Source organism: Rhinopithecus bieti, unplaced genomic scaffold, assembly GCF_001698545.2.
Source record: "Rhinopithecus bieti isolate Rb0 unplaced genomic scaffold, ASM169854v2 scaffold_13261, whole genome shotgun sequence".
In the NCBI taxonomy this organism is placed as follows: Eukaryota; Metazoa; Chordata; class Mammalia; order Primates; family Cercopithecidae; genus Rhinopithecus; species Rhinopithecus bieti.
This window is the reverse complement of record NW_016807494.1, coordinates 880,772-895,676: the sequence shown is the minus strand read 5'-3', so window position 1 is coordinate 895,676 and position 14,905 is coordinate 880,772. Positions and strand designations below refer to the sequence as shown.

Below are 14,905 nucleotides of genomic sequence, written 5' to 3'. Positions count from 1 at the left end.
CAACCTCTGCCTCCCGGGTTCAAGCGATTCTCCTGCCTCAGGCTCCTGAGTAGCTGGGACTACAGGTGTGTGCCACCACGCCTGGCTAATTTTTTGTATTTTTAGTAGAGATGAGGTTTCACCGTGTTAGCCAGGATAGTCTCGATCTCCTGACCTCATGATCTGCCCGCCTTAGCCTCCCTAAGTGCTGGGATTACAGGCATGAGCCACTGTGCCCGCCTTTAAATTGCATTTTTAATTAGATTCAAACCTACCTTTGATTTCAAATGCCCAGAAACGGGAGCTGGATAGAGCCTAGTTGGGCCTCTTTCTCCTTCACTTCCTAAACTATGGGAGATTTATTCTGCTCTTCAGCCTTCTGCCCTATACCATTTCCAAATTTGGTAAGTGTCTTGATAAAGAGACTGGCCATGTATTTGAAGCAGATTCTCTTCCTCAAGCAGCTCTTCATCTCTGAAATAATTCTATACTATCGGAGATTTCTGTCTGACTTTTCAAAGCTCCCTAACTTCCCATGCAGCCCCCAAGTACAACAATTAAAATATACCATGGGAATGAAAGCACCATATGCTTACGGACTTTGAGATTTCCAGATTGTTGCATCATCCCCGCACATCCTCCAGAAGCTTCAGTGATTTTTCTTTCCAGCATGTTATCTCTCAATTTAAAGGCCAGGCTTGACCTAAGTACGCTCACAGAAATGGATAAGGCTTCCAGGTAAGAAGCAGTTGTAATAGCCTCTTCACCTCAGAATGCCTCACTTCCCTGGCTCACTTTCCCACCTCTGACTGGGAAAGCACAGAAAACTAAGTAAAATAAACCAAAGATGTTTTAAAATAAGATTTTTTCAAATTATGTACTGAATTTTTACTTTTTACAGCAGGAGAAACAAAGCAGTGACCTGTTGCTTCCTAGTCCATCCCCTTATGACTAAGAATTTCCTGTGTTTTGGTTTTTTTTTTTAATGTTTTGAATTCTTTTATTTGTTCTTAGTATTTTTACATGTATAGTATCGTCTACACAGAGCAAAGCGAGCAAAAATGTAAGATCATTGCCTTTTGGCATGAATACTTGTTTCATAGCAGTGACATAGATTAACATTTAAACTGATTCATTCATTTATCAGCTATTTATTGAGTATCAAACAGCCAGGAACTGTTCTGCACATAACTAGTAACGTAATAAAAAACAGATAAAGACAAAAATACCTCCCCTTGTTATGTTTCCTTTCTACTTTGAGGAGACAGACAAATAAATCACATACAAAGTAGGGTCATCCACTGAGAGTAAGGAAGGTAGAGGAGATAATAGATAATTGACAAGAAAAAGAGAAAATGTGAAATGGTCATTATAGTGACAAAAAGAGTAAATGAGCCAGGGAAATAGTTTAGGATCACCAGATATTTCCATGTTATTTAAGTTTAGTAATCATGAGTTTTAAATGACTGTGTATTTTTTTCAGTCATTTTTAGCTACTTGGGTAAAATCATAGAGTAGGAGGAGAGTAGAAATTAGCCAAGATTGAGGGCCTTCTAGAATAAGTACAATGGAGGAGAGAAGGGTAAAGAAATGGAAGGTGTTTGCAAAACAGTGATGGACCAAAGAATCTAACCAGGGTAAGTAAGGAAGTAAAGAGGAAAAAAATGGAAAGTGTTGGGAACACATTGATTGGCATTTGTGTTGGGAATGAAGAATTGTTGAAGTGGTCCCTGGAGTAGTAAGCTGTACAGATAAGAGAGATGATTTTGGAGGCCATGCCGTTACTGATAATGACAAAGTGTATAGTAGAATTTCTTAATTGGTGAACCACAAGCATTTGGGGTGAGGTAGTTTTTTCACATGAGAGAGAGTTTCACACTCTGAGATATTGAACATTCTGAGTTTCCAGATGTTAAATGCTTGTAGCAGTCTCCTCATGTACTGTGTCAACAGCTGACTCCCCTTCTGTCCCCTTCACATGAGGTGATGGTACACCTGCAGTAGAGAACCACTAGTTTAGGATGTGGCCAGTTAATCTGATGGTTATACTGGAGAGAAGTCTATCAGCTAGATTGTTTTGGGCTGCAAATGTGAGAATTCTTAAATAATAAGGATTTATTTTCTCACTTAAGAAGCCAGAAGTAAATGGTTTCAGTGCTAATTTTGGGGTAGCTGCCCTATTAATTTCTTGGCTTTCCTTGATTCCACAATATTGTGGAACTTTCAGATGTAAACTTTGGAAGGTAAGACCTCCCTTCATACACCAGATTCACTTCATATACCATCTGACAGACATACCAGGCATTTGAGTTATCACATGGTGACGTTCCCTGCTAGGACAAAAAGGAGCTAAATAGATTCATTGGCAGAGTACACCAAGAGTTCCATCTTCATATCTGCACATATCCAGAGACTCAGAAAGTGGAAAGATTCATTTAGTTTCATACATCTTTCATTTAATGGGAGATTAAAACCTCTCCCTGAAGCCCCCTAGTGGACTTCTTCTCAAGGTACCATTTAAGTTCTAACTAGGTCTCATACCTAATTCTTGACCAACACTTGCAATGTGGAATGGAATTATTATGATTAATTTAAACCAGCCAGTTTTGACTGGGCCCACCTTGCCTATGCACACTGTAGCCTGATAATTGAATTTGGTTCACAAGGAAGAAGAAATAAGTAGATGCTGGGTAAAAACCATCAGTATCTGTTGTAGAGAATTTATGTGCCTCAGAAGTCAGTGTTAGATGGATTATCTATTTTGATGTTAAAGTCACTAAGAATAGTAAGAAGAGTAGTAATGGAAAGAAGAGCAGAGAACAACATGTAAAATCCTTGTTTAAAAAAGAGTAGGATAGGGAGGACAAGTGGATAACTACATACGCAGGAAATGGCCATTTCAGTAGACCTAGGAATTTTGAGGAGAGAGGTGGCAATAATGAGCAAGGATGCCTGCCCCACCTTCATACCTGTGGTAGGTGGGGTACAGGAGGAAAAGTAACTCCTATTAATGTCCATTTGGTATTTTTTGGTCTTTTGTTTGTTTTTCTGAGACAGAGTTTTGATCTATCACCCAGGCTGGGTGTGGTGGCGTGATCTCAGCTCACTGCAACCTCTGCCTCCCTTGTTCAAGCATTTCTCCTGCCTCAGCCTTCCAAGTAGCTGGTATTACAGGCATGCACCACCATGGCTGGCTAATTTTTATATTTTTAGTAGAGATGGTGTTTCACCATGTAGGCCAGGCTGATCTGCAACTCCTGACCTCAGGTGGTGCACCTACCTTGGCCTCCCAAAGCACTGGGATTACAGGCATGAGCCACCGCACCTGCACCTCCCCCACATTGGGTATTTTTATGTCTCCCCATTTTCTGCCCCAATTTAGATGTCTTAAAAAAACAAAACATTGGATGTTCTTTTCAAAATAATAAATACAGAAAGGACCAGTTTTAGCATGTTTTGAACCCGAAGAGATAGAAATATATAAGAAATACCTTATATGATGCAGAAAATCAAGATCAGATGCACAATGTAGTATATCTTATACCTTTAATTCAAATTAACAAATATTTATTGACCGCCAAACATACAGGGGTTATGGTTTACATACACACACGTATATATGCACACACAAAGTAATCAGTAATGATTTGCACTAACTCATAAAGAATTATGGTAAGGGAGAGACTTATTATGTAAGAATCCCTCCATAAATAGCAGAACACCTATTTTAGAACAAAGGGCAATTTCATTTCTGGTGTAAAATGGTAAAAAATATTTTCTTTGTTCCGTATCTTTTGATGATATCTGGGAATAAGCCTCAATAGACTTACTGTTCTTTAAAACCTTGTGTTTTCTAATTAGAACTGCAAGATAAATTAATATTTTCTATTTTAACTAAATATTTTAGCTAAATTGTTGAGCCATAGTTACCTGTAGATGGGCCTCAACTTTCAGACATAAAATTTGGAAGGCCAGCACTTCTGCATATGTATATTAACATGCCTAACCCTCCTTTTGTAAACCCAATTCAGTTCTTCATATAGCATCTGACTGACATACCAGGCTTTTGAGTTATCACATGGTGATGTTCCTACTAGGAGAAAAAGGAGCTACGTAGTTGATTCACTGGCAGAGTACACCAAAAAACCAAAAATGATTTAGAAGGTGGATTTCTTTCATATATATATATATATATATATATATATATATATACGTGCGCAGCGGATTTTTTTTTTTTTTTTTTTTTTTTTTTTTTTTTTTTTTTTTGATAGAGTCTCACTTTGTCTCCCAGGCTGGAGTACAGTGCCATGATCATGAGTCACTACCACTTCAACCTTCCAGGCTCAAGCAGTTCTCCAATCTGAGCCTCCTGAGTAGCGGGACTTCAGGCATGTGCCACCATGCCCTGCCAATTTTTATATCTTTTGTAGAGAAAGGGTCTCACTCTGTTGCCCAGGCTGGTCTCATACTCCTGGACTCAAGTGATCCTCCCACTTCGGCCTCCCAAAGTGCTGGGATTACAGGCATGAACTACCATGCCTGACCTGATTTTTTATGACTTAATTTTTACGTATTCACATGCTTTTTATCGGTGAGTAGATGTTTTGTTCTATAAATTGTGTAAGAATTTCTCTGCAAAAAATACAATGTTATTAGTGTTAAGAATTTGAAGTATGGTGATATTTTTATTTATTCTTTTTTTTAAAGAGTCAACACAGACTGTCCAAGCTCTGCAGTATTCAACTGTTGATGGTCCACTAACAGCAAGCAAAGATTTAGAAATAAAAAACTTAAAAGAAGAAATTGAAAAACTAAGGAAACAAGTAACAGGTAAATATCTGTGATTCACTGCTAATTCAATTTAGGAAATGTTTAAAAAATGGTTTATTCACACAAAAAACATCTATTGAGAACCTGTCTGTGTTATGTGATGTGAGTTGCATGGTAGTCAGGGAAGGGCAAATAAGAATGGGTTCTGCTCTCAAGAAGTTCACATTTTGGTCTGGGAAACAGATAAACAGTTACTGCAATATGTATGAAAAGGCTATCAGGAAAAATAAATGGAGATACGTGGAGAGTACATAGAGGATCACCTAACCCAGACTTCTGTGAATAAGGATGGCTTTTTTGGAAGGCCTGTTCATTTTGGAGTTTTTCTGGCAAAGCATATTTGTGAGGAGAGGAAAAGGTGAGTAAGGTGTGAAGAAGGACACTAGAGACAAGCAGAGTGCATGTATACAGGCATCAAGAAAATTTATTTTATTTGTTATGCAATTATTTTTTCCTTATATTACTGAGATTAAAATTAAATTTGACAGGTGTTTGTATACCTATTATTCATTTATTGCATTTATTCAATAAACATATATTTAGCACCTACTGTGTAGCAGGTGTTGTTTTAGGCTCTTGGGATTCAACTTAAGCAGAACAACTTTAAACAAAAAATCTTTGCTTTGGCCTAGGTAAAGGACAGAAAACAGAAACCAGTAAATATATAACTTTGTAAATGATACAATATGTTAGAAGGTAATAAGTGCTTTAAAAATAAGAATAGAATAAGGAGAATTAGTCAGATGTGCAAAATGAGGAGTTTTATCATTTTAAGTATAGTGCTCCAGGGGTAGGCCTGAGAAGGTGACATGTTAGCAAAAATTTAAAGAAGGCAAGGAGGTTAGCCATACAATTATCTGGAAAATATATGTTCCAAGCAGAAGGACTGGTGCAAAGACTCTTAAAATCGAATGTGCCCCAGGTGTTCCAGTAAAACAGAGTACTGCATGGCTGAAGCAGAATGAGCAAGCAGGGAGAATGGAAGGAAATGAGAATTAAAGGGGTGAAATGGGCTTGTTGCCTGATCAGTAGAGCCTTACTGATTGTCGTAAGGTCTTTGGTTTTTACTCAGAATGAAATGGCAGTTTTTTGCAGGGTTTAGAGGCATTACATGATCTGAATAAGTAGAGGGATAGGAAAAGAGAGCAGAAGGTACTGTTTTAACGAGAACGGTCAGGCCTCTCCAGAAAGGCAGTTTTAGGCAAAAATAAGTAAAAGAGAAGAAACAATCTAATGTAGCATCTTTTATAAAAGTGACTATTTAAAATGTCATATTAGCACTTTGTTTATTTTAAATATATGGAGATCTTAATTTTGAGCATAATTTGTGAATCCTATTTTGTGTTTTTAAGAGGCTGTCCTCCTAAGAAATATCTATATATCTAATCTCTGTTACTTTTATCTTTCCAAAAGTAAGTTGTAATAGATTGGGAACGTGATAAGTGAATCATGGACTTTGCTTTGGTACCAACAGTAACATTAAGAGTGTCATTGAATGTCTACGTTAGAGTTGTATGATACTAAAAAAGCAGTGGAACAGAAGACCAGCTAGAATGGTCAGTGATTTGTCTTCAGAGAGGCAATAGGGATTTGGAAAACTTATTCATAAGCCTGTCTCTTCTCTTTTTAATAGTAGAATGTGGCTTTGAATGGCAGTAGCTTTTGAAAGCTTGCTAATTAATTTTAAAACTGCCTTGAAATAGATGATATTGATGTAAAATATTCAAATAAATAATCTAGTTGTTATGTCATTCACCAAAATAGTTGTGAGCTTCTTTGTTAGCTCTGTATAAGAGCTAAATTTTTAAATCTTAAAACGTTTTGCTGTCATTCACAGTAATGTTCTGGCACTATCCAAAGGAAACTTGTGTTGATGTCTAACCCATTATATATAGAATCATGATAAGTAATTTCATTTTCTGAGCAATTCCAAATAGTATTGTATTTTTAATTTTACTGTTCATGTGTTTATTGCTAATATATAGAAATATAGTTGATTTTTACATGTTTATTTTGTATTCTACAGTGTTACTACACTCCCTTATTAGTTCTAAGAGGGCTTTAAAAAAATAGATTATTTGGGATATTTAATTCTGACGATCATGTCATCTGCAGGTGGGAACAGTTTTATTTCTCCCTTTCTGATCTATATGCTTTTTGTTTCCTTTTCTTGCCTCATTGCAAGAACTTGCAGCACTATGTTATGTTAAAGAAGAATGATGAGGAGAACATTCTAGCTTCTCAATCTTGGGGAAAAGCATTAGTTTCCCTCTGTTTTTGTATTTCTAAGGGTTTTTTAAATCATTAATGGGTGCTAAATTTTGTCAGATGCTTTTCTGTATTGATTGATATGAACATACGATTTTCAAAAAATAACCTGTTAATATGGTGAATTACATTGGTTGATTTTAAAGTATTGAACAAGCCATACATCCTCTTGTAAACGGTGGTCATGGTGTACAATTATTTTTTTATGTTGCTGAATTCCATTCCTAATATATTTTTAAGGATTTTTGCGTCTATAGACATGAAGGATATTAGTCTTGAGTGTTCTTTTTTTTTCTTCTTTTTCCTTTCTTTCTTGTACTAGCTGTTTCTCTGTCAACATAGCTGTTGGCTACTGTCACCAGCAGCCACGAGAGGCCTGAACAAAAGAGGACTAGCAGGGGATCCACCTACATGCATCCTTTCTGAAGCAACCTTGCAGTCAGGAGTCAGATTGCTGGTACAGCGTCAATGACAACCTCAATGTGAACATTTAAGAGTTTTTAGTGCTTACAGACATTGTGGCACATGGCATGCCTGGAGGCCACACACCTGGAGGTCAGGGAGTGCAGGGAGACAGAGAGCCTTGAGCCAGGAGAGCATGGCAACTAGCAGTATATATTAGGGAATAGGGTGTAGGTCACTTTAAGTTTGGAAGCCAGTGCTTGAATGGTCCCTTTAGAGGAGGTGGCTGGAAGGCACGATCCCAGTCTGCTAGATGGGAGAGATGTCTCCAGCTTGAGCCCCTTGGGTGTGGTGTAGAATTGAAAACTGCATCAAGAGTGACTAAACCCTGCCTCTGAAACAAGAAACCTAAACCCGCATTCAATATGGATGCTGAGGCAGCATAAAATTATTATAAAATTATACATTTATTATAAATGATTTATTTTAACGTAAAATTAAATATGCTGTAAATTTATAAATACACTTGATCCTTGAGCAACATGGATTTGAACTGTGTGGATCTACTTATATGCAGATTTTTTCCCCAACCACATAGAGATTGAAAATACAGGATGCTTGGGATCCGAAAGTCAACCCAGGTTAGAGGTAGAAGTCCAGGTTTCCCGTGTGGTTTCCACTGACAATGTGTGTGAGGGGAGGCTTGTTGTCAGCCAGTGAGGGTTAATGTCCTGTCTTTTTGTGACACCACTCTTTTTTTTTTTTTTTTCCCAATTTGGAGATAGAGTCTCACTCTGTTGCCCAGGCTAGAGTGCAGTGACACGATCTCAGCTCACTGCAACCACCATCCCCCAGGTTCAAGCAATTCTTGTGCCTCATCCTCCTGAGTAGCTGGGACCACACCCGGCTAATGTTTTGTATTTTTAGTAGAGATGGGGTCTCACTGTGTTGCCTGGGCTAGTCTCGAACTCCTGTCTTCTAGTGATTCACCCTCCTCAGTTTCCCAAGGTGCTGGGATTATAGGCATGAGTAACCACACCCAGTGTTTTTCTGACACCACTTTTGCAGATGTGTTTGAGCATCTCATTATAGCCTCATGAGGTTGGAAATGTAGCCCCCCTGCCCTTGTCCATTGTTGACATTGGTGACATGGGACCAGTTTTTTTCTGTGATGTTTATCTCAAGTAGAATTGTTATTTTCTATGAGTTTTCTATCTTCCTGGTCTACCCCTTTCCTAATCCTTTGGCTAGAAAGAGCAGGCTGTTGTTGGGGCTTTTTCTCTTTATAGCTGTTGTCATTTATGGGTTATCATCTTTAGCTCTAATTCTGGGGTATATGAACCAAGAAGAAACCCCAGAAAACTCAACTGTTACGTTATTTATCAGGTCCCAATGTCCTGAGGAAGTTTTTTTCTTCACATTTCAGAGTCGTCTTATGTTTGTTTTATGTATAATGTCTAGGGTTTTAAGTTATACTTAATGGGAAGAATGGGAAATATATCTATTCCGTCTTCCCAGAACTTGAAGTCTCCAGAGTAAGCTTTAAAAATGTAAGTCTGTTCATGTCACAGCTTCAACATAAATATATTCAGTGGACCCCCATTGCCTGCAGGATAAAGTAGAAATTTCTCAATTCTAATACAAGGCCCTTCATTATTATGCATGTATTTGCCTCTCGAGCTTTGTCTCTTGTTACTACTCCCTTGTCCAGTGATTCCAGCCATACTGAATCACCCCGTGATGTTCCACTTCCTTCACACACTGTCTTTTTCCTTCCCTTTCTTTTTTCCTTCCCTTTTTAACAAAAAATACAAATTGAATGCTCTCCTTAGGACCTGCCTGATGAGTAGCCCCAACTTTAATTTGGCTCTGAAGAAAAAAGTATCCAAAATACCTTCAGTCTGTCATTCTTCCAGATACTTCTTGAGCAAAGTCTTTGTGTATACAAATACCCACCATTAATGACTGGTTATCTTGTGTTCCCAACAACAGTGTTCTCCAATATTTTTAAGTTCCTGGAAAAAAAAGCGACAAATTTATAATTTTTGACAACTTCTTTTTAATATTTGCTTCTTTACCATACTCTGAGCTCCTAAAGGTTAGGAAGTAGGTTATAGTAGGTTTTCCTACTACATTCCTAATGCCAAGCTTATTGCCAGTATTGTATAACAGACACTAAATATATATTTGTTGAGTATCAGCAGACAAAAATAAATTTTTTTAAATAAAAAATTCATACCTCATTTAATATTTTGTATGAGAAAATAGGATTTTTTTTGTTTCCTAAATGAAAAAATTTATTATAATCTATAATGTACTTTTGAAACTCTCATTCTTATGTTGCCTTGAGGTTGGGGATAAGTGTCTCTGTGTACTGTTTCTGTTTGTCCAACCCTAAACTTAACACATACACAGACATACACACACACACACACACACACACTCTGTCTCTCTCTCTCCTTCCCTCTCTCCCCTGTGAATAGGTGTATTGATAATAAGGGAGCCTATTTTTACTGATTATAATTAGAAGTAAAGTTTCTTCACATCTCAGAAGAGTTACATAATGGGAAAAATGAAAATATCCATCTTGTGGATCAGGGAAATGTTTTGGTTGTTCTGCCAACCTCCTGCTGGCTCCAGTCTTAACCCCTTTCCAGTTTATAGTGTTCCACTTTGAATACTGCTTTACTCATGCCCATTTTTTTGACCTCAGTTCCTATAGCACATATAGCCTGCCACACAATTTGCATTTGATTTTCTACGTTATTATTTTTTAAAAGTGTTTCTGTTGTCTAACTTATCTCCTTCAAGACAGAGACCATATTTTATATTTCTCTTCCGTGCCATACAGCACCAAGAAAATAACCCCATATGTATGATACCTTCATTAAGTCCTCATTACTAACAAGTTGAATTTTACAGTCCTAAATAGCACCCGGGAGCTAAAAACCATTTAGTTGGTATCAGCTAACTCAGTTTCCTAGTACAGCTTTTTCTTTTGAGACAGAGTCTCATTTTGTCACCCAGGCTGGAGTGCAGTGATGCGATCTTGGCTCACTGCAGCCTCCGCCTCCTGGGTTCAAGTGATTCTCCTGCCTCAGCCCTTCTCAAGTAACTGAGTTTATAGGTGTGTGCCACACCTGGCTAATTTTTGTATATTTACTAGAGCTGGGGTTTCACCATGTTAGCCCGGCTGGTCTTGAACCCCTGACCTAAGGTGATCTGCCTGCCTCGGCCTCCCAAAGTGCTAGGATTACAGGCATGAGCCATGGTTCCCGGCCTACTACAGCTTTTTCTATTTGTTCACTATAATTAGTTTTTAACAACTTTATCTAAATGTCATGGCTAATTGTGTTGGATATTTTTAATAGTCTCTGGATTTCTTTCAGAATTTTAGCCATATTTGCTATTTGTTGTAGTGAAAGTAAAGGCTCTGCTGCTTTACCCATTTTATAGTATTTGACCAAAGTTCAAAGCATTCTGGATTTTTCTTGATATGGGGTGTTCATCTTTTGGGAATGCAACATTCTGTGTTTTCCAAATTACGAGTGCTGTGTTTCCCTCCATAATGGAGGATTTTATGAAATATTGGGGGAGGGGTTATCTTTTCCAACACTTCTTAATCTAGTACATTCTTTTGTACTTCTCATAATTCACATACTGTTGTTTAAATGAATGTTTTGAGCCTTTTTCACTTTTGAAAAGTGTCTGAAATATAAAACAGGGAAATTTGACATGTATTTCTCCAACAACTCCATTGCAAAGCAGCCAAAATGAAATGACTGTGGTGAAAACTAAAATTAACACTGTATTGAAATAAATCAGTAAAAATATCCTTAAAGCTTTTAGATGCTATCCCATGTTATAAACTTTATAACGTAGAAAATCAAGGCTGTTATAAACTTTATATGATAGGGAGATTTTATGAAAAAGCTGTACTAGGAAACTGGGTTAGCTGATACCAACTAAATGGTTTTTAGCTCCCGGGTGCTATTTAGGACTGTAAAATTCAACTTGTTAGTAATGAGGACTTAATGAAGGTATCATACATATGGGGTTATTTTCTTGGTGCTGTATGGCATGGAAGAGAAATATAAAATATGGTCTCTGTCTTGAAGGAGATAAGTTAGACAACAGCAACACTCTTTTAAATTTTATGAAATACTGAATTTTTTTGTTTCTCAGAGCTGTTGAAATAAGTCAGTAACAATAATTTCTGAAAAAATTGAACATGTTAGAGAAGAACACTTCAAAAGTAGAAGAAAGAAAGTGTGCTCAGAATGGATTACTAAATGTACCATAATGCTACTCTAAATTGATTTTCCTTAACCATAAAGTTTAATTAAAATGAACCAGGAAGTGACAGAAGTCAGCTGCTTTACAGGCTATATTTTTACTCTTAATTATGAGAAATAACAAAAGTAAATTGATATTTACTTTAGAAATTGTTGAAATCCAGGCCAGGCGCGGTGGCTCATGCCCGTAATCTCAGTACTTTGGGAGGCTGAGGTGGGCGGATCACCTGAGGTCAGGAGTTGGAGACCAGCCTGGCCAACGTGATGAAACCCCATCTCTACTAAAAATACAAGAATTAGCCGGGCGTAGTGGCAAGTGTCTGTAATCCTAGCTGCTCAGGAGGCTGAGGCAGGAGAATTGCTTGAACCTGGAAGGCGGAAGTTGCAGTGAGCCAGTATCACGCCACTGCACTCCAGTCTGGATGACAGAGCAAGACTCCGTCTCAAAAAAAAAAAAAAAAGAAAACAAGAAATTCTTGAAATCCTAAAATGTTAAAACTTGAACTAGAAAATATTTAAATGTGTTTGAAAGAAATTAATTGAAATAGAAATATTCCCCTATGAAATGCCAAAATTTGATAAAGTGATAAAATACAGTTTTCTGAATATAAGACTAAACACCATGATTAAGATTAAACACCCTATGATTTTTAGTTTTCTTCACATAAGCATTCATTAATTGATACTGTTCAGATACTATGAAAACCAGTTAATACAACGTTACATCTTCAAAAGTTAACTGTGCTATTAATAACTATACTTTCAAAGTAAGTTTGAAATCTGTAAGTTTATTGCACTGTTACCGGTTATTTATGGAATGTAGTACTATACAATGCATGATACACTAATACCTTTAAGTAATTTTTAGACTGCAGGTTTCATCTACGCAAGTGAATTGCTTTTCCCACTAGAACTAACATATTAACACTACTTCATTTATTGAAAGCATCAGTCTCAACAGTATACAACACTTTGTGCACTGGTTCCCACACATGAACGTACAAATGAATGACTTGAGGATACTGTATAGATTCTGCTTCATTAGGTCTTGATTGGGGCTTGGTATTCTCCATATCTAAGTTCCTAAGGGATGCTCATGTCACTTGTCTGGGGATGTCACTTAGAGCAGGGATCCCCAATTCTCGGGCCACAGACTGGTACCGGCAGACTGGGCCGCACAACAGGAGGTGAATGGCAGGTGAGTGAGCATTAGCGCCTGAGCTGCACCTCCTGTCAGATCAGCGGTGGCATTAGATTCTCATGGGACCGTGAACCCTATTGTGAACTGCTCATGCAAGGGATCTAGGTTGCATGCCTCTTATGAGAATCTAACCAATGCCTGATGATCTGAGGTAGAACAGTTTCATCCCAAAACCATCTCCCGGACTCCTGGGCCATGGAAAAATTGTCTTCCACAAAACTGGTCCCTGGTACCAAAAAGGTTGAGTATTGCTGACTTAGAGTAATAATGTGTAAAGAACAGAAAATATCCAGAGCAGAACTGATAATGAATATTGTTTAGATTTCTCTGTATCACTGACTTCAGTTCTTTCCTAGTTTACTTTTAATACCAGGAACATTTCCTATCAATTTATTACATTTTAAGGCATAGGTTAAAATCAATAATGTTGTTGTTTCTTAATATCCCCTCTTATCTGAGAATGTTAAACATTATTTAATAACATTACCATGTAAGGTGGAGAAGTCAGTGCAAGATTTCCTGGGCTCTAGTCTTATCTCTGATACATATTTTGCAATGTGACTAGGCAAATTATTCAACTCCCTGAGTTTCTTCATCAAAAAACAGAAGAATTGATTTAGATAAGGAGTTTTTCAGGTATTTGCTTTTTGGAAATCAGAGTGTATTCTTCAGATAAACAGTGGTGAAACTAGACTGGGTGATTTGGAACCACCCTGTTAGAATCAAAATCATCTTACACAGTAATTTGACTAACATCAGCCTTAGGATGCTTACCAACACTGCAGTAAAACTTGCCTTTTTGTTGTTGTTGTTGTTGGTTGGGTTTCTTGTTGCTTGTTAGTTTTAAATTTTTAATTGGTCTGAAGGTGCTGTTTTGCAAGTATTTTTTTTTCATAATGAATCTGTAAGGCATTTCTGCACATAAATTTTGCACATCTTCACACTGGCATACGCAATTCACCATCTTTACAGTGAACTGATAAGCATTTAATTTGTCAAGAGTCATACTGGTATACACTGTCTATCAGTAGACCTAACACCAAATTCAAAATACTGATTTAAAAAAAAAAATTTAGTTGTTTTACCTTAGGTTCAATCATTTGCTTTTATACAAATAGTAAAAGAAACATTGTCTTTTGCTTTTAGAATTGAGTCATTTGGAACAGCAACTTGAAGAAGCTAATGCTGTGAGGCAAGAACTAGATGAAGCTTTTAGACAAATCAAGGCTTATGAAAAACAAATCAAAACATTACAACAAGAAAGGGAAGATCTAAATAAGGTAAAATATGTGAATAGATCATTAAAGCTTTTTCTGTTTTGAATCTTGTATAATAAGAATACTGAAAGCATTCATAATGAATTACAATAATACATAGTATATTTTATCTTTTAAAAGTTGGTTTAAAATATAAGGATTATTTTGGTATATGTCATTTGATGAGTAGCTAGTAATAAACTTTAAATTGTTGAAGCTTGAAAGTTCAGAATATTTTGTTCTTTTAGAAAGTTAATAGTCAAAGGACTAGATTAAAAGTGAATATTATTGAAAAAGAAACACGAAGAAATAAGAAAATAGTAGAATCTGTTTAGCATCTATAGAAAAAATTTAAAATACAGGCATATTTTCATTATAACTTGCTGATAAGAACATTCTTAAAATATAATTTAAAATTTCTTTGGTTATTGTTTTAAATGTCAGTTTTTATCCTTCAGAGCAGCATGGGTAAAAAAGCTAACGTCATTTTCATAAGAACTTTGTATAACATTTAAACATTATTTTAAACATCAAGAAAATTTATTGATAGCTAAGACTCTGTAACATAGCCCAATAGGGTAAATAATATTCAAACACTAGAGAAAATACTTTTCTTGAACCACATGCTGCTAAGCACTGTGACTTTCATTAACAGAAAAATGTTGGGACTAATA

The 14,905-nt window shown here is 36.6% G+C and overlaps 1 protein-coding gene across 1 annotated transcript in view; it reads left to right on the top strand.

Moving 5' to 3' along the window:
* Nucleotides 1–14,905, top strand: part of CDC42BPA (CDC42 binding protein kinase alpha) — a 333,136-nt gene that overhangs the window by 187,042 nt on the left and 131,189 nt on the right. Inside the window, exons 11-12 of the mRNA XM_017882327.1 lie at nt 4,687–4,809; nt 14,122–14,255. Of these exons, the coding sequence (XP_017737816.1) occupies nt 4,687–4,809; nt 14,122–14,255 (257 nt within the window). The remainder of the gene's footprint in view (nt 1–4,686; nt 4,810–14,121; nt 14,256–14,905) is intronic.